This window comes from Cygnus atratus, chromosome 1, assembly GCF_013377495.2.
Source record: "Cygnus atratus isolate AKBS03 ecotype Queensland, Australia chromosome 1, CAtr_DNAZoo_HiC_assembly, whole genome shotgun sequence".
Taxonomy (NCBI): Eukaryota; Metazoa; Chordata; class Aves; order Anseriformes; family Anatidae; genus Cygnus; species Cygnus atratus.
Window position 1 is genome coordinate 69744315 of NC_066362.1, and position 22064 is coordinate 69766378.

Here is a 22064-nt window from a genome sequence, read left to right on the forward strand (position 1 = left end):
TTCTAAGAAATCTTGTTTGTAAGTGGCCCTTGGGCTTTTTGCCTCTCCTATTTGAGTAAAAATACTGTGCGTAAGATGTCTCTACCACCCACCAAGACTGTCTTGGAGTTACGATGTAGTGAATAGTTAATATAATAGGTGGAATAACTGTATTGTAAGTCTCTCTTGCTCCATGCACTCTACTTTCAGACCAGAATAGATACTGAAGTCATGCTGAGAGGTTTTTTTTTTAATTTTTATTTTTTCATGATAGTGTAGTCCAATACCTTCTGCTTTGATTTGGTATATCAGTTATTTTTGACTATGTAGGATTGGTGACAGACTGGAGGCATTTTACAGGAGCTGATGAATGAGATTCTCCTATTTGGATAAAACCTTGCATTTAATGCTGGGAAATTGTTCAATAATCATAAAGGTCTTCACTTTTGCAGTACTGCAGCACTGTTGATTAGTTGTATTTTTTTTGTTTGTTTGTTTTCATGTTTTTTTTTTACACCATATATTTAAACTGAATTACTATCTCTTTAAGATGCTAGTTATATTGTCCTCTATGTCAAGCAAAAGTTTCTGCAGTGCTCTTAGAAATTCTGACTTTCCACTGTCTGACTGAGGGAAGAAAGCTTTATATCTAACCTACTCAAGACTGGTTTAATTTTTGTAAGAGTTAACTGTTTTGTTTGTAAACTCTGTCACTAATCTATACCATACTACTTGTTTGGACTATGAGGCAGTTACTAGCTTGTTACAGTGATTCTTAGAGATTCTTTAAAAATGACCAATGAACTAAGAATTTGTTTAGCATTTCATTTCAGTGACATGGACAGTGGAACTCACTGCAACCTCAGCAAGTCTGTGGACAACACCAAGCTGTGTGGTGTGGTTGACACGCTGGAGGGAGGAAGGGATGCCATCCAAAGGGACCTAGACAGACTTGTGAGAGGTAGGCCTATGTGAACATCATGAATTTCAACAAGGCCAAGTGCAAGGTCCTGCACCTGGGTCAGGGTAATTCCAAACACAAATGCAGGCTGGGTGGTGAATGGAGCCCTGAGGTGAAGGACTTGGGGATATTTGTTGATGAAAAACTCAACATGAGTTGGAAATGTATGCTTGCAGCCCAGAAAGCCAACCATATCCTGGGCTGCATCAAAACAAGTATAGCTAGCAGGTCAAGGGAGGTGATTCTCCCCTCCTACTCTGCTGTATCCTATGAAGTCAGGGTGAGAGAGTTGGGTTTGTTTAGCCTGGAGAAGAAAAGGCTCCGGGGAGACCATATAGTGGCCTTCCAGTACACAAAAGGGGCCTACTAGAAAGCTGGAGAGGGACTGTTTATCAGGGGTAGTGATAGGACAAAAGGGGAAATTTTAAACCAAAAAAGAGAGATTTTGATTAGATGTTAGGAGGAAATTTTTACTTTGAGGGTGGTGAAGCACTGAAAAAGGTTTCCCAGAGAAGCTGTGGATGCCCCATCACTGGAAGTATTCAATGCCAGGTTGGATGGGGCTTTGAGCAACCTGGTCTAGTGGGAAGTGTCCCTGTCCATGGCAGGGGGGGTGGAAATAGGTGATCTTTAAGGTCCCTTCCAACCCAAACCATTCTATGATTCTATGATTCCTTGCTCTGGCAACAAGATGTTTTCTACTTCTAGTATTTTCAGTGCACGAGAATGGTTTTCTTAAAGGAAACAACAGAACTCCAAGAGAGCTGTGCTTTCTCATTTTGCCTGCATTCCTCAGTAAAAGGACTGGAGAAGACAGGAAGAGCTTTAATTGAAAAGGAGGAGGACAATCTCATATTGCTCATTTAGAAGCTCATAAAACTTTCACCGGGGCTTGAAATACATAAGTTCTGCATAAGTTTTGGAGTTTTTTCCATTTTGCATCTTTCTCTCCTCCTAAGAAATTAGAAACTTCAACTTAAAATGAAATTCAAAATTGCACTAGTGCTTAAAGTTTTTATGCAATCCCCCTCAGTTGCAAAAAAAAATATATATATCTAGGAGCTTCATAAAATCTAAATTTGACCGTTAGTTTTCTATTATAATTGTGAATGACCAGAAACTTCTACATTCATAAATTCCTCTTATGTATTGCAACTTCATTATTTGATCATCTCCTGGGAAGGCATAATGTTTAGCCCCTGACTGTTAGTGTCATCAAGAGTCCTCTTTTTCTCACGGGATGAAAAAGCGAAGTACCAACAATGTTCTGTCATAAAAAAAAAAAAAAAAAAAAGCTATGCTATATTTATCTCCATGTTATTCGACAATAACATATTTCAATGCAAATAAGATAATTTTCCTCACAATACATTCAAGACGGCCAGGAGCTCTGGTCCTTGTCACTGGGTGTGACTTACTTTCGTAAGTGCTGCTTTGCTGCTGGGATGCCAGACATGTCCTCATTTAGCAAATACTTCTTAGCACCTAGGCAGTAGCTTTCAATGTATTCTGACCAGTGCAGCTGACGAACATCAAAGTTGTATAACTGGGAGATAAAGACAAAGAGCAGAAGTTATATGCCAGAGTTCAAAACAAGTTCACTTTAAGCATCATTCTTCACTGACCTGCTCCTGACAAGGCCCTCTCTATTAAGTTCTTAAAACCACTAAGTTTCAAAGAAGACATGGACACTTAAAAACTGTACTTCACAGCTGTCAATCAGTGACCTAAACAGCTGAGAATTTGGGCAAAGAAAGTAGAAATTTAATGCTAGCTGGCAGAAAACAAAGGTAAGTTTGTCTTTCAGGTCGCCAGTTGTACATAAACACATGTATTGTACATGTACACACACACAATCATGGAAGAAAAATGACATTCCACTCAAGCAAACATAGAAATGAAAGCCTCCCTGCAGGTTTTTTGCATGTCACTAGAATTAGGTGTAAGTAAATGAACTGGACATTGAATCAACAGGTACCTCTGCAGTGGTTACTACTCTGTGATGTGCTCCATTCTCTTTCATCATCTAGATTGACAGAAATCCAAGGAATGGGTTACTCCATTGTTTGGCATCATGAAATCTCATTGCAGAGCTAATTATGCCAATTAATTTCAAAAGCTGATATTGGAAAAATTGTTAGCAAGCCCTCAGGTTGTTGTCTGTCTACTAGAGCAAAGAAATGATTTGTAAAGAGGAAGTGGTTTTGTTGTAGAGTGTTTTTTTTTTTTCTTTTTTAATGAAGCAGTGAAGTGAATGGTGCTTCTTATTTACAAGGTCCTAAAAGGACGGATACTCAGAAAAATACCTTCTTTTCACTCTCATGACAAGCCAGGCTGGTTGGTTTGGTACAAGAACTTTGGTATCAGGACAGCAACAACTTGAGTGAAGAGGGGTTATCTAACTATGTTAAATGCAAAAGGTTAGCTACTGTGCAGATCACCATGGGCATTAGGTATATTTAGAGAACTGTGCTGCCCATACTACACCTAGCTTGTCTACTTACTTGTAATGTACCTGTGGCAACATAGGATGCAGTGCATAACAATAGTTTTCGTAAGCAGCTTGGTAAGCCTGAAACACTAACTTGCACTGAAGTCCTTGCTGCTGTGACTTTTTGTTTATCTGCATCAGTACAAGCTCCTATATTACCACTTATGTTCCCTCTACATCTGCTATAGTCACAGCAGTACCAGTGCCCTTAACCATTCGAATTTGTTGCAAACAATACCAGTACGGACTAGGAAAGAAACCTCTAGACTTTTGTGCTGGGAATCTGTGTGAGAATTTCATGATGTGAGACCAATTTGATGTGAACATCTAAGTATCTCTTTGCAAGGAGATACTGACCAAAAATGCATTCAAACTTTTCAGATCTTCTGCCTGTACTCCTTCAGTCTTTCAGTTACAACCCCATTCTTAAGGAGTTGTATTTCAACCCTATAAGGACTACAACAGAACTTGACATCGTGCAAAGAAATTGCTGCCTGGGAACTTAAATCAAACAGAAACTTTTTTCATATTGTTCAGGCTAAGACACCATGTGTCTTAGACACAAGACACTTGCCAATGCAGTGCCCATTAAAACTAATGTTTTAATGTTTTATGTTTTAATGTTTTAATGTTTTTAATGTTTTAATGAAAATGCCAAAATCATTCAAGTGGTTTCCTTCCAGATCACCCAGCAAATTTCATACTGCAAGAGGAGATGAGGGAAAAGGTGATATAAAGGAGCCTTCTAGCTTTCTAAAAGTGAGACACTAAGAAAACTAGGATGAGAAGCTATTGAGAATGCTACACAGTTATCCAGTGATTAGTTAGTTGCAATGAAACTAACCTGAGCACATAACTTCATGTTACCATTGATATTGTCTTTCAGAGGTACCTGTACAGCACAATTAGTTTACATGGATGTATCTCCCCATGACAGGTGATGCCTGAAATTCTTGGGAATCAGAGCTGTAATATGAAAACTGGAACTGACAATTTCTTCTAGAAATATGTGTCGGTACAAAAAGGAGTGCCGTTATCCTTCCTACTCCACTGGGTATTCCAGTCTATGTAGACAAACATATGGGAAGTAATAAAGTTGCCACCATTACATATGATGCCATTAACTTCTTTAACTCAAAGGGCTGAGTACAGCTGGTTCACTGAGGATATAAATTTATGTTCCTATATTGGGTTGATGTGGCAAGGGTTTGGTAGCAGGGGGGCTGCAGGAGTGGCCTCTGTGAGGTGGGTCTAGAAGCTGCTTCAAGTTAGATCAGAGCCAGTTCCACACAGCTCCAAAAGGAATCCACTGCTGACCAGAGCAGAGCCAGTGAGCGATGTTGGTTGTGCCTCTGTGAGAGATTTAAGAAAGGAAAAACAACAACAACAACAAAAAAAAACAAAAACAAAAACAACAACAACAACAACAAAAAACTGCTGGGCAACAGCAGCTGGGAGAGAGGAGTGAGAACCAGCCCTGTGGACCCCAAGGTCAGTGCAGAAGGAGGGCAGGAGGCACTCCAGGCACGCAGCAGCAGCAGTTCCCCTGCAGCCTGTGGAGAGGCCCCCCTGGTGGAGCAGACTGTCCCCTGCAGCCCATGGGTCCGACATGGAGCAGATCTCCATGCTGCAGCCCGTGGAGGAGCCCCCGGTGGAGCAGGTGGATGTGGCCTGGAGGAGGCTGCGGCCCATGGAGAGCCCCTGGGCCGGAGCTGCAGCCCGTGGAGAGGAGCCCATGCAGGAGCAGGGGTCTGGGGGGAGCTGCCACCCGTGGGGGGGACCCATACTGGAGCAGTTTGCTCCTGGGGGATGGACCCCGTGGTACGGAGCCGTGTGGGAGCAGTTCTTGAAGAGCTGCTGCCTGTGGGCAGCCCCCGCAGGATCAGTTCAGGAAGGATGGCATCCTGCGGGAACGACTTCACGTGGAGCAGGGGCAGAGAGTGACCGTGAAGGAGCAGCAGGGATGAAGCGTTAGGGACGGACCACAGTCCCCATTCCCCGTTCATCTGCACCACTTGGGGGCAGGAGGTAGAAGAGGGTGGCTGTAGGGAAGGTGTCTTTAGGTGTTTTTTTTTTTTTTTTTAGTTTCTCTTGTCTGCTAGTGATAGGAAATAAATTATATTAATCTCCCTATGCTGCTGAGTCTGTTTTGCCTGTGACAGTGAGTGATCTCCCTGTTCTTATCTCAGCCCCTGAGTATTTTTCATTGTATTTTCTCCCCCTTTTCCTTTGAGGAGGGGGAGTGAGAAAGTGGTTGTGGTAGAGTTTAGTTGTCAAGCGGGGTAAAACCACTATAGCTCCCTTTGTGCAGGCCATTTTGTCTGTGAAAGCAAATCCAGGTTATTTACATGCCACACAGAAACTTGAAAACAAAAGGCAGAGAGCTGCCTTGTTAACTGGAAAGACTTCACTGACTGAACTCTCAGAGAAGAAAGAGTAATACATCAGGAGAAAACATCCTCCAAAATCTTCAAAATGGAAGGTTCCTGATAAGTTCTTTAATAAAACAAGGAGGAATATATTTTTTCAGATCAAAGTCAGTACCAGTCATCTAGGCAGATGCCATTTGAAAGCTGAACAATGCACCAAAAATAATTGCTGCAGATGAACAGAGGTGGAGTTCAGCAATCCACATGCAGGGCATACTTACCTTTCTGTCCTCTGTGTTAAGCTGACCCATTAACATATTCATATTATCTGAAGACCAATCCCAGGACTGGGTGGAGAAATACTGCAGGAGCATCATAGATTTGTGCAGTCGATTGATAATCTTCATCATTCTAAAATAGAGGAGGAGAGTCAGAGATGAACTTGAAGTTTGTCCTTGCACAAAAACTGGATTTTTGATGTGTAGATGTTTTCACAGGTGAACAGTGTGAGAAACACTCCGTAGCCAATAACTTAGGCTCAGGCGAGGATCTCAGTGAAGTAGTAATTTATTCGCAATTGCAATGGCGGGCGCCCCACAAGCAGGAGAGCGCACCTACTAGTTCCAAAACACAGTTTATATACTTTTTGATGACAGGACCCTCCCCTGTTTCCCCACTGGAGTGGGTAATCCAGGTTCACAATCTATCTGATGCTTCACAGACAATGCCTGGCCTTCAGTTGCCGGCCTGTTTTTGAGGTGGTAATGTTTTCTCCCCTTACTTGGCTTGACTTAACATAGTGATTTTCACCTGATTGCTCTAAGGAGTCTGGTTGTCTGCATTTACGAGGTCACCTGCTGAGCTTTCTTATCACTGTAAGCATATCTCAATATCACATTCCTTCCTTCTAAACAATGTAACACTGCAAAAACAACATTCCTATTCCCACAACAGGACTTCCAAAGCCTGATGAGCCCTCCGCTGAAAACTAGCTCAGCAAGTCTAACAACTGCTCCAGCTGAGGTCCTGAGCCTACAGTGCTCAGCCTTTATTTTTGTTCTGAACATGAGTGCAAACAAGCATTCTCCAGGGCAGGACTGAGGCTTAACTTACTGGCCTGAACTGAAAAAGGGTAAGAGGCCATATCTGCACCACATAGTAGTGTGAGGTGAAGAGCCCATCTTAACCAGTACCAAGTATGCACAGCAGATTGCACAACCACAAAGGCATGTTGTTTGCCTCACAAGGCAGATAATTCTCTTTCTACCACAAATGTTTGTCTGTTCTCAAGCTGGAGGTGACTCCTGAATTGAGGCTGGCTCTGATTTTGGAGTTAGCTCATACTGAGCCAGCTCTAATTCAGAGGTGACTGCGTCTGCAGCATGGACAAGATCTGAAGTCTATTGCTCAACTTCACTTTTCAGATAACAGCATCTTTTTCATGTCTTGAGGTCTCTGATCTCTCCGTTTGACTTAAAGGCCACCCTTCTCCCTGTGTAATACAGTGGCAGTTTGGAGTGATTTTTGTGTCCTTCCTTATACAGGAAGATCCTAATAGCATTGCAGTCCTGGTGGGTGACCTTGGAAATCATTGTACGCATTATTTTGGTGGGGGAGGAATGGGAGGGCACAGTGAAACTATCTGAATATCTTCCTGAAGCATCCTCGTAAAGATGAAAGCTGGTTCAGGGCTGCTACACAGGAACTTTGGAAATGTGGGTTTAGGTCCTTCATGTGTCTTGGCCTTTCTTTATGACTCATGTTTACATAAAAGGGGATGACAGTAATGCTGTCCTACCTCAGGATTATTTTACGGGTATCCCAATGGTCATGAGTATGAAAGGCCTGTGGGAGGCAGTTGTTTTAAAGTGTGATGTGCAGTGCTCAGTCCATGTTCTCTCAGACTGGATAAGGACAAGGGAAAGCATTAAAAGGCTGATTTCTGTGGAAAACAGAGCTGTTTTCACTAGGAATTTTGAGCTGCCTAGAGGGTAACAAAGTCAGTGTGACAAATAAAAGGCGGCAGTCTCTGGAAGAATGGTGCCAGGCTGGCCTCTCTCTGTGCAGATGTGACTGCCACTTCAATAAGAACCAAGCACTGCAGAAAAAGACACAATGAGTACATCAATTCAGAGGAGAGCTGTACAGCTTACTAAAAGTGATTTTAAAGCACACTGAAACCTTACATAGACACTCCTACTCAGAATTAAAGTGGCTTTCATTTTAGAAGTGATACATCAGACCTTTCACTCTGAATAGCTATGTGCACATTGATTAAACGCAGTTTATCTAAACTACTTTAAAATTGCTTCAAATTAATCTTCCTGATTGTGCATGTGTAGGCAAGTACGACAGGAAGAACTTTGTGAATATTTTAATACCTTTTAGGAACTCGGAAAACAACATATAAGATTGCATTGCAAAGATCTAGAGTTGCCTCTTAAATTGGCTTTTAAAAAGCCATCAGTATCTTTAAAGTGCTTAGGGTTAATGGAGTCTGTCAGAAAAAAAAAAAAATAGGAAAGAAAGAAAAAAAAGGAAGAAAAAACATAAAAGAATTAACAGTGTGTCCCTGCTTTTGTTTTGAAAATAGGCTGTCACACTTGAAAACAAATATCCTATTGACATGGCCTCCTGTCAACGTGGGCAGAATGAGCTCTGCCTGTAGATCTACCCAAACCAACTTATCTGAGTAGCTGAAAGTATTCATCAAGGAGATAAATGAAGGCATCTAAACAGAAATGCACAAGAACTGCATTTTTCACTGTAACGGGTTCAGCTCAAATGTTGTTACCACATTTAAAATATTTACTAATTTAGATTAAGGAATAGCATGTTAAAAAACATCAACCAAGGAGATACATGCATTTCTGCAGACTCTGAGCAGCTATAGGAAAGACTTCTTATCAGAATATCTCTTTTCTCCACTGTGGATGAATTGAGAGGCCAGGATTACCTGTCACCAATAGCCTTATTAGTTACACTTCAGAAAGGCATCTTGTCTTCTAGAAAGCTGTTTACAGAAATGATTTCTTTATTTTCTTCCATACTGAGCCTAGCATAAGCAGATTCTCAGGTGCGACAGATTGCCTCAAGAGACTAGTAAAGATATAAACCACATTATTTTTCTAAGACATGGATGGATGTATAGCAATAAAGATAATCCACTTAGGGCAGTTTTGCTAGACACCTAGCAATTTATGTGAAGTGAACTAACATTGAAAGTAAGATTCTCAGGAGTGGCAGTATATAAAAGTCTAAAGCTGACGGAGATGGCTTTTGTGGCAGCCATGAAGATAGCTTGTTCTTTGATAGGTGAGAGTGACAAGTGGGAAGAAAGTTAAGTCTAGGAGCTTTCTCAAAGCAGAAGAAAAAATAAGAAGGGAAACATTAAAGCAGGTTCTTTGACACATTATATTTTTATTTTTTTAATAATATTTGAATATGGTTTACTGCTCTTAAGGCATAAAGACCTGCTATTTAGGTAGGTGAAAAAAAAGAAAGAATGAGCTGTTACCATGCTCTCTCTATCTCACATTATTGCAGTACCTGGATGAGCTTAAGTAGCCCTGTAAAAAGAAAAGGTGAATTATAAAAAAAAAAAAAAAAAGACGGTGAAATAACAAGTTAATTGCTGAGCCATGTTTGCTCAGGTCACAGATCTGAAAGTGCACAAGAAAAGATCCTTCTCAGTATGAGTTCATGCTGAACTCTACTTGAAATTCAAGTATGGTTTTATGGCCAATAACCACTGGCTACCTACAATCAACTTTATCAGAAATATCAGTTGTAATATCAATAACAAGATCTTACTGCTGCCTGTTTTAACAGAGTACTGAGATTCCAGCCTATTCTTCCTCATCCTCAGTTTACCTCTATTTCTATGGAAATTCTTGCCTACTAAATAAGTGGAAGTCATTTTACAGACCAGTTTCCTTCTGTAGCAGATGATCAGAGAGAAATCAGAGCAGTGCACCAGCCAGGGATTTCCCTGCAAACAGCCAAAGCCAGTTTTCTAAGTAGCAGAGAAGTGTAGAGAGGCTGACATGGAGCAGAGCACTGGCACACTGCTCTGCTCTTTCACAATAAATTCTCCTCCATAATGGCAAGGAGTAAAGAAGGAAGTTGACTGAGTTGTGTTATTTACATTAGGATTCCTTCCACACGGGACACAGATAGCTATGTTCCTCCTAGCCGTGACACTGCCAAGGCTCAAATACCAATTGCAATGGTAACCTGTACTTGTAAATACAATTTGGAATTTATTCATACTCAGAAACAATTGTTATGCATCCTAGATTTCGAGTTGTTTGGCCAGTGCTGTCAACTGCTAATTATGCATCTGATTCATGAGAAAAAAAAATGTTACCTAGAACTGTTCTAAACCTTGCCAGTCTAACGTCCTTACACAAGATTGATTCCTTACTCATGACTGATAGCAGCAATCACATCACAAAGTTGCAACAATTAAAATCTTGCTACACAGAGGATAGAACAGTCTTTCTTCTGCTGGCTTGGGAACCTCTGAAGTGTGTAAAGCTGAGTTTAAAACCTGTGCTGTGCCCTGAGCACTGGAAATGTTGGGAATGCTAGGCTATCCTTAACTATGGCCATTCGGTTCCTTTTCTTTTTGAGTAATCTCAAGACAAGGCCTGGAGATGGGAGGAAGAGCAGGGACTCCATGCTGGGGCAGCCAGTTCTCAGGAGTTGCTAGAGATAGGTTCTCTATAACAGCAGCAGATGTGCAGATAGTTGAGGGCATGCAGTTTCTTACCTGGGCTTTCTTCCTGTCAGCCTCATGTACAAGTCATAGAGTATGGCTGGAGCCTTGTGACTGACAGTTATCCAGTACTGGTTTATCAAGTAGTTCGATGTCAAGTGAGCATTAGGTGTTCGGAAGGCCTGCTCCAGTGGGTTTCTTTTGAATGTGGACATGACATACTGTTCTGTAAGAGAGCAGGAATTTTACTTAAAATCAAGCACTCAGCTGAGTTGGGCACAGCCATACCAACATGGTGTGATAAAACCCAAATTATGATGCTTGCAATGTTTAACCTATCATTCTGCAGACATGTAACTGGGGTTTGGACAAAATGATCCCATGGTCCCGTATGGATTTAAAACTGATAGAATCATAGAACATCCCAAACTGGAGGGGACCGACAAGGATCACTGAGTCCAACTCCTAGATCTGCACAGGGCCACCCAAAATAACAGACGCTATGTCTGACACTGTTGTCCAAACGCTTCTTGAACTCTGGCAGGCTCAGTGCTGTGACCGCTGCCCTGGGGAGCCTGTCCCAGTGCCTGACCACCCCCTGGGTGCAGAACCTTTCCCTAACACGCAGCCTGACCCTCCCCTGTCCCAGCTCCATGCCGTTCCCTCAGGTCCTGTCACTGTCCCCAGACAGCAGAGCTCAGCGCCTACGCCTCCGCTCCCCTCGTGAGGGAGCTGCAGACCGCCATGAGGCCTCCCCTCAGCCTGTTCTGCTCAGGGCTGAACCAAGTGACTTCCGCTGCTCCTCATACTTCCTGCCCTCTAGACCTTTCACCATCTTCATAGCTCTCCTTTGGACACTCTCTAATAGTTTTACATCTCTCTTACATTGTGGTACCCAAAACCATACACATTACTTGAGGTGAGGCTGCACCAGTGCAGAATAGAGATGACTCTTTATTACTTATATGAAACATATAACACCAGCAGGCATAAACTTTCCTATCAAAACACTAATAATTTAATGGAGGAAAAGCAGACAGTTGTAGCCTGAAACACTTCAAACCAAGGAATTGCATTTCTGCTTTCACTTCCAGTAGACGTAGAAGAAACTGGTAAGTGTTCTTTAGATTATGCTCAGATCACTGAAAGCAAACTTTGACCTATTAGCATGAAACCTTTTATTGACCTTTTATTCCTAATGAAACTTTCAAAAGGGCTATTGTCAATATTACTTGGAGTCAGGAACAGTCTGCATACTCACATACTGTGCTTCTCTAAAGGCATCATTAAGTTCTTTCAAACCACACCTGACTTACAACATCAAATACTGCAGCCTGCTTTCACACGAGCTCTGCATGCAAATAAGCAGCAAATTCCATTGCATCCTTAACTTGAAAACTCCCAATAGGGTGACGAGTTTCATTCACTTTGTATGTCAAGGCACGGAATATTTGGGGCCTGATTCTGAGCTCCTGCAGTGGCACATTGCCACAGAAACAGCAAGTATCTGGGGTATTTGCATGTTGGAGTAGCTTAATGGAATGGCAGTAGTTGAATGTAAGACTGCCATCTTAATGATTGACAAACAGATGGAGCTCCTATTCCTGAGCACCAGTGAGCTAAGCAAAAAAGAATGTAATTTTTTTCCACATTTTAAAAAATTGAGCCATTAGCCCTCAAATGAGTTTACGAGTTACAGCACCAATCTGTGCTGATATCATAAGCTTATGTTACAAATAGAAAATCGGATGAGAATTCGCAAGTCACAAGAAACATCCAGATCATCCTTAGATAAGCAGATTCCAGTCGTAATATTCAGGCAGTCTTCACATGCATCTGCAGTCAGCTCATTAACGCACTTCAAATAGTGATTTTTACTTTACTTGTTCTAAGTAACAGCAACTAGAGGAAACTTGTTAGGCACTTAGCTGCTAAGTTCAGACAACAAAAACTTAAATTAGGACAATCTAATTTGACTGCAAATTCATTGTTAACTTTTGTGTCCAGTATGCTGCAAGTTTAATGGTGAAGAGCAGGTCTTATGAAACTTGTCTGCCATCTGCATAGCTAGAACTGAGTGACATTCCTTCTGTTTTATGTAGCCACACTGCAATGATGTGGTTATCCTGTGGTCATCTTGTGGACTGTGGTATGGAAGTCTTATCCTTTGCAGCATGTTCTTTCATTGACATAAATGAAAGGTGGAAGTGTTGAAACTGTTGCCCTATCAGAGAAAAATGAAATTTTCTAAAAGAAAATTTCTACATTGCCTTCTGTCTTTCCAAGCATACTTCTAGGTTACAGCAGTATGCTGAACACACTCTGGCAGGTAGTGCTTGTCTCTAAACCCCACGGGTTTCTGCCCTAAGCCTGGGCAACTGCAACTCTGCAGCAGCAGGTGGGGAAGCAAGGATTATTTTTTTTAAGAAATGAGTTTACTTACTGTTGTGGTAGCTGCACTCAAGACATACATAATCTAATGAAGAGAGAAACGGGTAGGCAGGGAAGATGCTGCCTCTGAAAAAAAATGCTGGCCCAGCCAGAGGAGCCTCCCAGCATGCTGCGAGCACCTGCAAAGAGCTCGGTGAAAACAAACGCACGGAGACCATGAGCCTGCAGGAGGGCATTTGCAGAGGTGAAATGCAGCAAGTAGCTGCACTGCCAGTACTGGGAAAAAGAGATGACACAGGCTACTGGTAAATGTATCAACAGCTTTGCCAGCCAAAGGGGAGTGACTCTTCCCAGTGGCAGATTAAGTAGGTAAAGAGATCTGCTCTGAGTGTGAAGAGCTCTGTATCTCTGTGCCCAGTCAAGGAGCTCATGAATCAGGAGAGTAGCCCCATGAACTCTGCTTCTTTTCCCCTTAAGGAAGTTTCTCCAAGAGACAATAAATCCCAGTTCATGTATAAACTCTCACCTGTTTATCAATATTTAAGTTCATTTTGTTTTCTTTGGTCACTTCATTTCCTAATGGAAACATAGCAGTTTTACTGGGAACCGCTGATATTTTGGAATTGTGATAGTTTTGATATTGTCTGCATGGCTCAGTCTCAATTTAAATCCTGATGTTACTATACCACAAATCTAGTTTTCAACCATAAACTGGTTGTGGAGGTGACCTTTTGTAAGACGTTAAAGATATTGCCGCCTTTCTTTTCTCTTTGCATTTTTGGCAGAAAAAGCTGAAAGTACATCCCTTGTCATGTCAGACCATCAGCCATGCACAGAATTCACTCAGATCAGCAACACCTTTCTCATTTTAGTTACTTAAGGCTTGTACTGAGAAATGCAGCTGTAGTAAAGCAGCAACAATATTATGCTCTTCTCTTGGTGTGAGAAGAACCTATATCAAGAACAGATGACATGCTGCTGAAAACTCAAGAAAAAATCTGGAAGTCAGGAATAAAAGCAATGTTGTTTTAGAAAGCGAATAAGAGGGAATTGAGACCAGTCTGAAAGACTTTCTGAAAGAGTTAAGAAAATGCTACTTTTTCATAACTTGGAACAGTTAATCCTACAAATGTGTTCTCTACAAATCTCCCCTATACTGGCTTGCACCAACTCAGCACAATTGCACTATCTCCTATTTTCTGGAAAAGATTCAAACTTCACATGACTAATAATATCCTTTTATGCTATGACAGTTTGTTTTTGAAGAGACAGTCCAACAGACAGACCAGGCAGGCAAAGAGTCCTGATCCAGAAACACATCACCTCTAGAAGCTACTAAAATGACAGTGGGTGGTCTTTCCCCTCCTACCACTGTATGAAAACGCAGCAGAAAATTCTACAACTCAAGGGCATATTTAGCAGAGGGAGAATCAGACATCGGTCTCTCCTAGACAGACCATCAAGGATAAATTGAAATTATTTTTTTCACACACTGAACACTATTTTAAAGTATGCTTTAAGAATTTGTCTTGAGCAGAAATAAAAAATGTACTTTACACAGTCAGACTAGTAAGACTTGCACTGCAGCAAAGCAGAATACACTTCTTCAGATTAATACTCAGTTGTCTGACCACATTTTTTTAATAGCGGGGAGAATAACTGCAGTAACAGAAGACAGAAAAAATCTCAAGGCATAGAATTCTTTGTAAAAGAAATAAACCAGTTAAAGTTCCTTTTAGCAACAGAGGTTTGGTTTTATCTGGAGATCTACTGAATAAGCTGTTCCGCAATGTATGTTTCAGCCTAAGCTCTTACTTAGACTTTTCAAATAATTTTCTTTCAGATCTTTCTCTCCCTTCTTTCCAAGTGCATCACCTTTGTACTCATGTTCTCATGTCAGTCTTTCCTGTTCCCTACCCAGGGCATCCTCAGCCCACTTCAGTCTCAATTTCTCTGTTTTGTCTTTCTCTCCTTTCCTCCTCCTCAAAGAATCCCAACTGTGTGGTGTTTTCTGTAATTCCTGCAGTTTGTCCTGGTGTAAGTCTCAGTAACCAGGCACTCCAGGTCGTCCCCTCTGCAAACTCCAATTTAGACTTGAACTAAAATGCTCAGTCCCACGCCAGATGATCCCCATTCCCCAGTCTTGTTTCTTCCAAGTTCACTCTCACAATCTTCCATCTCCATGATCAGTTGCCTACCTCCATGACCTGATCTGGAGGTAGACACCCAGCTATAACAATTTCAACCTGCAAAGTGAAGCATTAGCAGAGCTAAACACAGTTGGAAATGTGCTTTCAGAAGGGGAGAGGGCAACAACTTGAGTACCAGATGCTGCCCTGTGTGCAAAGGAAGGAACTGGCGGGTGAAGTTTGGTTGGTCTCTGCAGGGGCTGGACTACATGGTGGAAGCTCATAGTTCAGGGAGAGCATAGGTCTGAAAAGCCAGATGTGAGTTCATGCCAAAAGAGTGGGTGCCCAGAAGCCAAACAGTGAGTATATAGAGAAATATACCCCTCATACCCCTCTGCAGCCTGCTGATCTCAGGAAAACTGTGGATACAAGAAGGGTTTAGATAGAATGCCACAGTGTCACACAAGGAGAAAAGATTGCCTTCAGTCCAATCACAAAGCTGAACTGCTTATGCAAGCCTCTGCTGTGCTCAGATGATTTAATTGTTAAATTCACAGTTATAAGCAAAGTAACCGAATAAGATCAATCACAATGCATTAATACCGTTTTCATCAGCAAAATTATGCTGAAAATAGATTAGAAAGGCAAACCTCAGGTGGCAATGTTATGGTGGCTGTTGCCTAAAGTAACAGCCTGTAAGCAGCTTTCCATTTACTCTTGTGAAAAAGCCACAGAAGTTCTAAATTTACAAGTTACGAGGCTGCATTTTCAAAAAATTAATCTATGATGCTTCACCTCTCTTCTCAGACTATGTCAAACCACAACATTAGATCTCATATTAAAAAAAATGTCAGGAACCTGGTTTGATTTTTTCACAGCTCTGCCAATTGCTGAAGCCTCTTCCCTGCTAGATCAAATTGCATGGTAGGACATTAGTAGTTTTTTCAGACAAGTCTTGTTCTGAAAATGCAGTTATGGTCTGATTCTCTGCTGACTTACAGTTTGCCAGTTAAATAATGCAAAGCAAAGGTTGAACGGTGAAATACCACTGTAGTGATTTGCCAGCATCCTGCATTTTAAGTGCAAAGATGTGAATGATTGTATAATGGAAAGCAGATCAGGTCACATACATCTGTCCGTGAATGTACTGAGTCTACATGGTATTTCACAGTATGCAGCTGGGCAAATTCTGCTACTTAGCCTCAGTGGCAGCTTTCCACTGAAATGGTGTCAGGATTTGTCTCCCTTTGTTTCACCCCTGCCTCAGAAGCAGAGTCACTTGAAAAAGACAGTCATGCTAATCACTTGAATTCTTCCACTGACAACATTCATCACAGAATGGCTCGGGTTGGTAGGGACCTTAAAGATCACCTAGTTCCAATGCCCCTGCCATAGGCAAGGATGCCACCCACTATAGCAGGCTGCTCAGGGCCTTGTCCAACCTGGCCTTGAACACCTCCAGGGATGGGGCATCCACAACCTCTCAGGGCAACCTGTTCCAGTGCCTCACCATTCACCAAGTGAAGAATTTCCTCCTAATTTCTAATAAAAATCTTCCCTCTTTTAGTTTAAAACCATTCCCCCTTGTCCTGTCATTATCTGATTGAGCAAAGAGTCACTCTCTATCGTTTTTATAAGTCCCCTTTAAGTACTGAAGAGCTGCAATGAGGTCACCCCAGAGCCTTCTCTTCTCCAGGCTGAACATCCCCATCTCTCTCAGCCTTTCTTCGTAGGAGAGGTGCTCCAGCCCTCTGATCAACTTCGTGGCCCTCCTCTGGACCCATTCTAACAGGTCCACATCCTTCTCATGCTGGGGGCTTCAGGCATGGATGCAGGACTCCAAGTGGGGCCTCACAAGGCAGAGCAGAGGGGGACAATCCCCTCCCTTGACCTGCTGCTGGCCACCCCTCTGTTGCTGCAGCCCAGGATGCAGTTGGCCTTCTGGGCTGCAAGCGCGCACTGCTGACTCATGCCGAGCTTTTAGTCCACCAGAACCCCCAAGTCCTTCTCCGCAGGGCTGCTCTCAATAGGGTCTTCTCCCAGTCTGTCCTCATGCCTGGGACTGCCCTGGCCCAGGTGCAGCACCTTGTACTTGGCCTTGCTGAACCTCCTTAGCTTCCTGTGGGCCCACTTCTCAAGCTTGTCCAGATCCCTTTGGATGGCATCCCTTCCTCCTCTTGTATCGACCGCACCCCTCAGCTTGGTGTCACCTGCAAACTTGCTGAGGGTGCACTCAATCCCAGTGTCTGTGTCATTGATAAAGATATTGAAAAACACCAGTCCCAAGAAAGATGCCTGAGAGACACCACTTGTCACCAGCCTCCACATGGACATAGAGCCATTGTCCACCACTCCGTGGGTGCAACCTTCAAGCAAATTCCTTATCCACCAATTAATCATTTCATTCACAATCAAAAGTCAAACTGTTCTTGAAGCATATCTGTCATTTTAAACTTTGCCTTCTCTGGTCTACACAAACTATTTCTGTTTAAAATGTTTTGCATGGAAGGAGGAAGAAAGGCTATCCTACTGCCTTAATATACTATTTTTCTGAAAGTTAGAGCTTTCTTTATAAGGATGCAAGATTCACTATTGAGGTTCTCCAAGAGATTTCAGAGCACAAAGAACAAACCAAACCAAACCAAAATAAAGAAACACAAAATCCAGCAACCAGGAAATGAAAATATCCAGTTACAGCTATGTCGAACACCTTCTTCTAAAATTGAGACTGGTTCTCTATTCCCTTTTCTACCTCATTAATACCTTAGTTTAGCAAAGCATGTACTTTGCTGGGCTGTTACATGATCATGCTTACAACGAAAACTGAATAAATGCTTTCCTGAGCTGAATGCCCAGCACCAGGAGGTTTTGCTCACAGGACCTCACTAACTGCAATTGGGCCTCCCACACATGGTTTGAATGACAGAAGCAGAATGTCACCTAACTACAGGAAACCACCTTTTCAAAGCCTGGCCAAAGAATGCTACTGATGGTTGACGTGTTCTAGTTTTAAATTGTACCTTACCCATTTCTCCCCAAAAGAAAGGGTTGATTCCACCCGTTGTACAGTTGTACACCAACATATTTTTTGGCCTGGAAAAGAGAAAGAAGTATTATTTTAATGTGTGAAGAAAAGCACACAAAGACTTATTAATGGAGCATAAAAGCTAACAGCCCAAGTAACAATAACAACAGCTCATTAAAAAAATTGCAGAGGAGGTCATTTTTCATAACTATGAAAACAGTATAAAACATGAAGTTTTAATTAGATTCACTCACATTCTGAAGAGCATATTTAGTTAATAGAGACAGATGGGGCTTAAGATAAATTATCCATATACCACTTATCTAAAATTATAAAAAGCATGCATGCTGACAAGTTTCTGATTGTTTTTAATAGTTTCTCTTAGTGTACTGTAAATCATTTGCCCAAACCAACCTCAGGGACATACTGTGCATTTTACAATCATTTACTTAATAATTATGATCTGCAGTACTTTTGAATTCCATTTGTCAAGGTGGTGATTATAAATCAATCAATTTCAACAAAATTCTCAAAAAAATTCAAAAAAAATTTTTTTCTCCATTCTCCACCCTCCAGCTGAGTCAGTGGTCTTGGTAGAGTGTAGAGGTTCTATAGTATGTAGTGCAGACTGCAGTTCTCTAAGTTTTAGAATCTAATTCCCCCCAGTAATATCACTTGCCCTGAAGGATACTGACTTTCTAACTAGATAATTAAAAAAAAAAAAAGAAATAAAATACATGCTATCCTTTGAGACAGCACCTAAACATGAAACTCACTCAGATAAATCAAATTTACAGAAGGCTCAGGCTCTTTTTTTTTTTTTTTTTTACACAATTTATTAACCTTGGGGTCTTGCTCAGCTAGACAAGGCTTTAAATCAAGTTCTGCACTTGCTCCTTCAGCCTAACAATTATTTGCGTGGGATCAAAATTAAAAACATGCATCTTTTGCCAACAAACAGTCAGAAATAATGGCACTTCTACTATGGCTGAAGACAGGACTTCTAGATATGGTGCTGATATACTTTTCATTAGCACATGCTCTTTTTCTTTCCCAGCTTCTTGGACAGGCTGTAGCCCTCTTAATCTGGAAGCTCTAAAGGGTTTGTGTGTAGGAAGATATATTTTCCCCTGACTGTGATACTTCGTCTGTTGCAGATGAAAAAGGAAGAAACGATGAGAGAAATAAATCTGAAAAGCTGGTGAGCTGCCTTTTAAGATCCTTTTAGGATCTCTGTATTGAGGTTAATGTATGAAAATTTTCTCCACTCTCAGCTCAGTGGAGAGCTCTGTTCTTCAAAGTAAAACACTTCTGCACCTATTTGCCTAGTATTTCTCAGAGTTGCATAAACGTCTAGAATAATTCATGTGCTTTACTCTGTAGCACTTCCTACATAATGATCTAAGGTCAGAGATGGAGGCTCACAAGAAAAGAACTTAAAACCTTAATGTCACTCATACATACCCTTCTCAACAAAGCAAAAAATAGGGAGTTTTAGTTCATCTCTCCTATCATGCGAGTCTATAATATATATATTTTGCACTATTTTCCAAGGAAAACATTCAGAGTATTTTCACCAAGAAAACTCTAGAAGCCAATCGAAAAGCAACTCAATGTAGCTGCATGAGAATGGAGGCATTTAAAAACAAAACAAAACAAACAAAAAAACCTTCAGAAAAAATAACTTATGAGAGAGACTTGTCAAGTGAGCTTATGTTTTACTGAGAAACAGGTATTCCCTGCAGCTTTAGAGATTTCCTAACTCTAAAGTCTACCTTCATCACTTCTGTATGCTCTTAATCCTTGCCAAACCTGGGGGAGAAAATGTGAACCAGAAAATGAATCAACAAGGTTTCATTTAGCTTTTTTCTAGGTTCTCCCCAAAGTCCAGGTGCAATCAGTAAATGCTCGAGCCTAGCAGAAACAGGAGTGCCTTCCCACCTGTGCACAGCAGTGTACCACCCAGCTGCAAGGGTGAGGTTGATGACAACATCTACTGGAATCATATCGGCTACTGCTTCATTGTTGGCAATGACAGTCCGCAGAATCCCTTTACCTGCCTGTGGGACAAAGGAAAACAGTCACTGACAGTACCACCACACTAACATTTCATTAGCTTAGAGCATGGGCAGACCTTCGCTTTAGCACTTTTCAAGCCTGGCACCTGATGCAGAAGATTGCTTGGTTTCTGTGAAAACAAACATGGATCTCATGTGGTCCCACTGTTCTGCATTTTCAGAGGAAGTCTAAAGCATGATGACATGTGCTGCATATAACAAGAAAATCAGTGACTTTTAGTTAACTCAATATAAAAGAAATACCTTAAGAAAGAAATATATTTGAATTTACTGCAATAAAAATTTTTACAATTTTTTGTAATAAAATTGCAGTGAAGTTCCATTTTCCTAAATGACCCAGGCAGATGAAGGTCTGAGTATCCCTCAAAGATAGCAGTTGCTTTGGAAAAGCCTGATAGGCTCTTTGGAAAGTTTTCTTCCTTTCCTTTGGATGTACTCACACTTTCTTCTTTTACAAAGTTGCACTTGCTACTTAAGGGCATACCACTTACAACACTGATTTAATTTTCATGAGCTAAGGCTTCTGAACTGTTACATCTTATCCTTGGAGCAGCTGGTAGAGGGATCATAGACAGAAAGACTCAGATACAAGCAACCATGTAAGCTTCTCCACTTGACTCCAAACATCCTCCTCAAACCCATGGCATGCAGTTAACTTCTGCTGTCTTAACCTGAACCAACCACAGTTACGTTTAGACATGAAAACCTTTACTTGCAACATGACTACTTGCTGTTTTTGTAGTTGTTATTGTTCTTACTGCTATCTTCAAGGGAAAAAAAGCAATTAAAAAGACCCAAAGTAGACGACGAAACTCAGCTGAAAATTTTCAGCTGCTGTGAAAGCATGCCCACTAGAGACCACTGTGTGATCAACTATCCCATTTTAATAGGTAGACAAAAGGTTTGACTTTTTTGGGGTCAGGTTTCTAAACCAGGAATTTTGATGGATGTGCTGCAAACATCTCTACTCAGAACAGCATGTGATGGTTATATACACAAGAATGAATTGGACATTTAGTATATTCTATATTTAGTACAAACTGCAGGTTTAAATGTTGTAAATTACTTTTAATATTTGAAATGGTCATCGGTTGTGACTTGATTTCTATTTGTGGTTACTTTTTTTCTCTTTAGTGAAATAGAAACTACTTCAGCTGAAGCCTTTGAAACCATTTGCCAGCTTGAGTCTGAGGTTTCTTGACAGCCTCCCAGCTGATGTGCTTTGGGGCCAATTGCTATTCAGAACATGATTTAAGCCATGGTTCTGCCCTACAGCTTCATTGCCTTGCAGGGGAAGAAAGTCTTTATGTGTAATGTGGAACAGTGAGACAAAATGCCTTATAGTCCAGCAGAAATGTAATTAACTTAATTTTGTTTTTCCATCAGCAAACAAAGCTTCTGTCTACAGCAGCTGAACAAACTATAGGTGAAACTAATTGCACTATCACAGACAACTTGAAATTCCATATTTCATTAATATTTAAAAGAAATACTTTGTGGAATGAAATGATGAATAAGTCAGACTCAGATATCATAGTGACAGAAGAAAAATTATTCCAAAGTTTGAAGTTGAAATTATACCCAAGTGAACCTAAAGATCATCTGAGCAAAATCTAAACCTGTTTTTTTTTTTTTTTTCCTCCCTATAGGATGAGCTTGGGTTAGAATTTGGAAGTGAATAATTTCATATAGGGGGGACATTAAAAAAAAAAAAAAAGTCAAACACCAGAGCACATCCCCTCTGCTTTTTCTATCCTTAATTACCACCAATAAAGGTACTTGACTAATAAATATACTTTGAAATACAGTCAGCCCAGAGAGTTGTTTTTAATCAAACATTTCTCAGATAATTAAACTAAAGCATAACACAGATATTCATGGGCTATTTTTTTGAACTACCACACAGGAATTAAATACACCA

At 41.1% G+C, this 22064-nt stretch overlaps 1 protein-coding gene across 5 annotated transcripts in view; it reads right to left on the reverse strand.

The window, feature by feature from the left end:
* The window catches only part of FAR2 (fatty acyl-CoA reductase 2), a 164238-nt gene that overhangs the window by 5531 nt on the left and 136643 nt on the right, over positions 1 to 22064 (reverse strand). For all 5 annotated transcript variants that reach the window (XM_035550927.2, XM_035550928.2, XM_035550933.2 and 2 more), the window contains 5 exons: positions 20007 to 20125; positions 18066 to 18133; positions 10575 to 10746; positions 6082 to 6211; positions 2359 to 2486 (listed from right to left, as the gene is read on the reverse strand). In XM_035550927.2, the coding sequence (XP_035406820.1) occupies positions 2359 to 2486; positions 6082 to 6211; positions 10575 to 10746; positions 18066 to 18133; positions 20007 to 20125 (617 nt within the window). The remainder of the gene's footprint in view (positions 1 to 2358; positions 2487 to 6081; positions 6212 to 10574; positions 10747 to 18065; positions 18134 to 20006; positions 20126 to 22064) is intronic.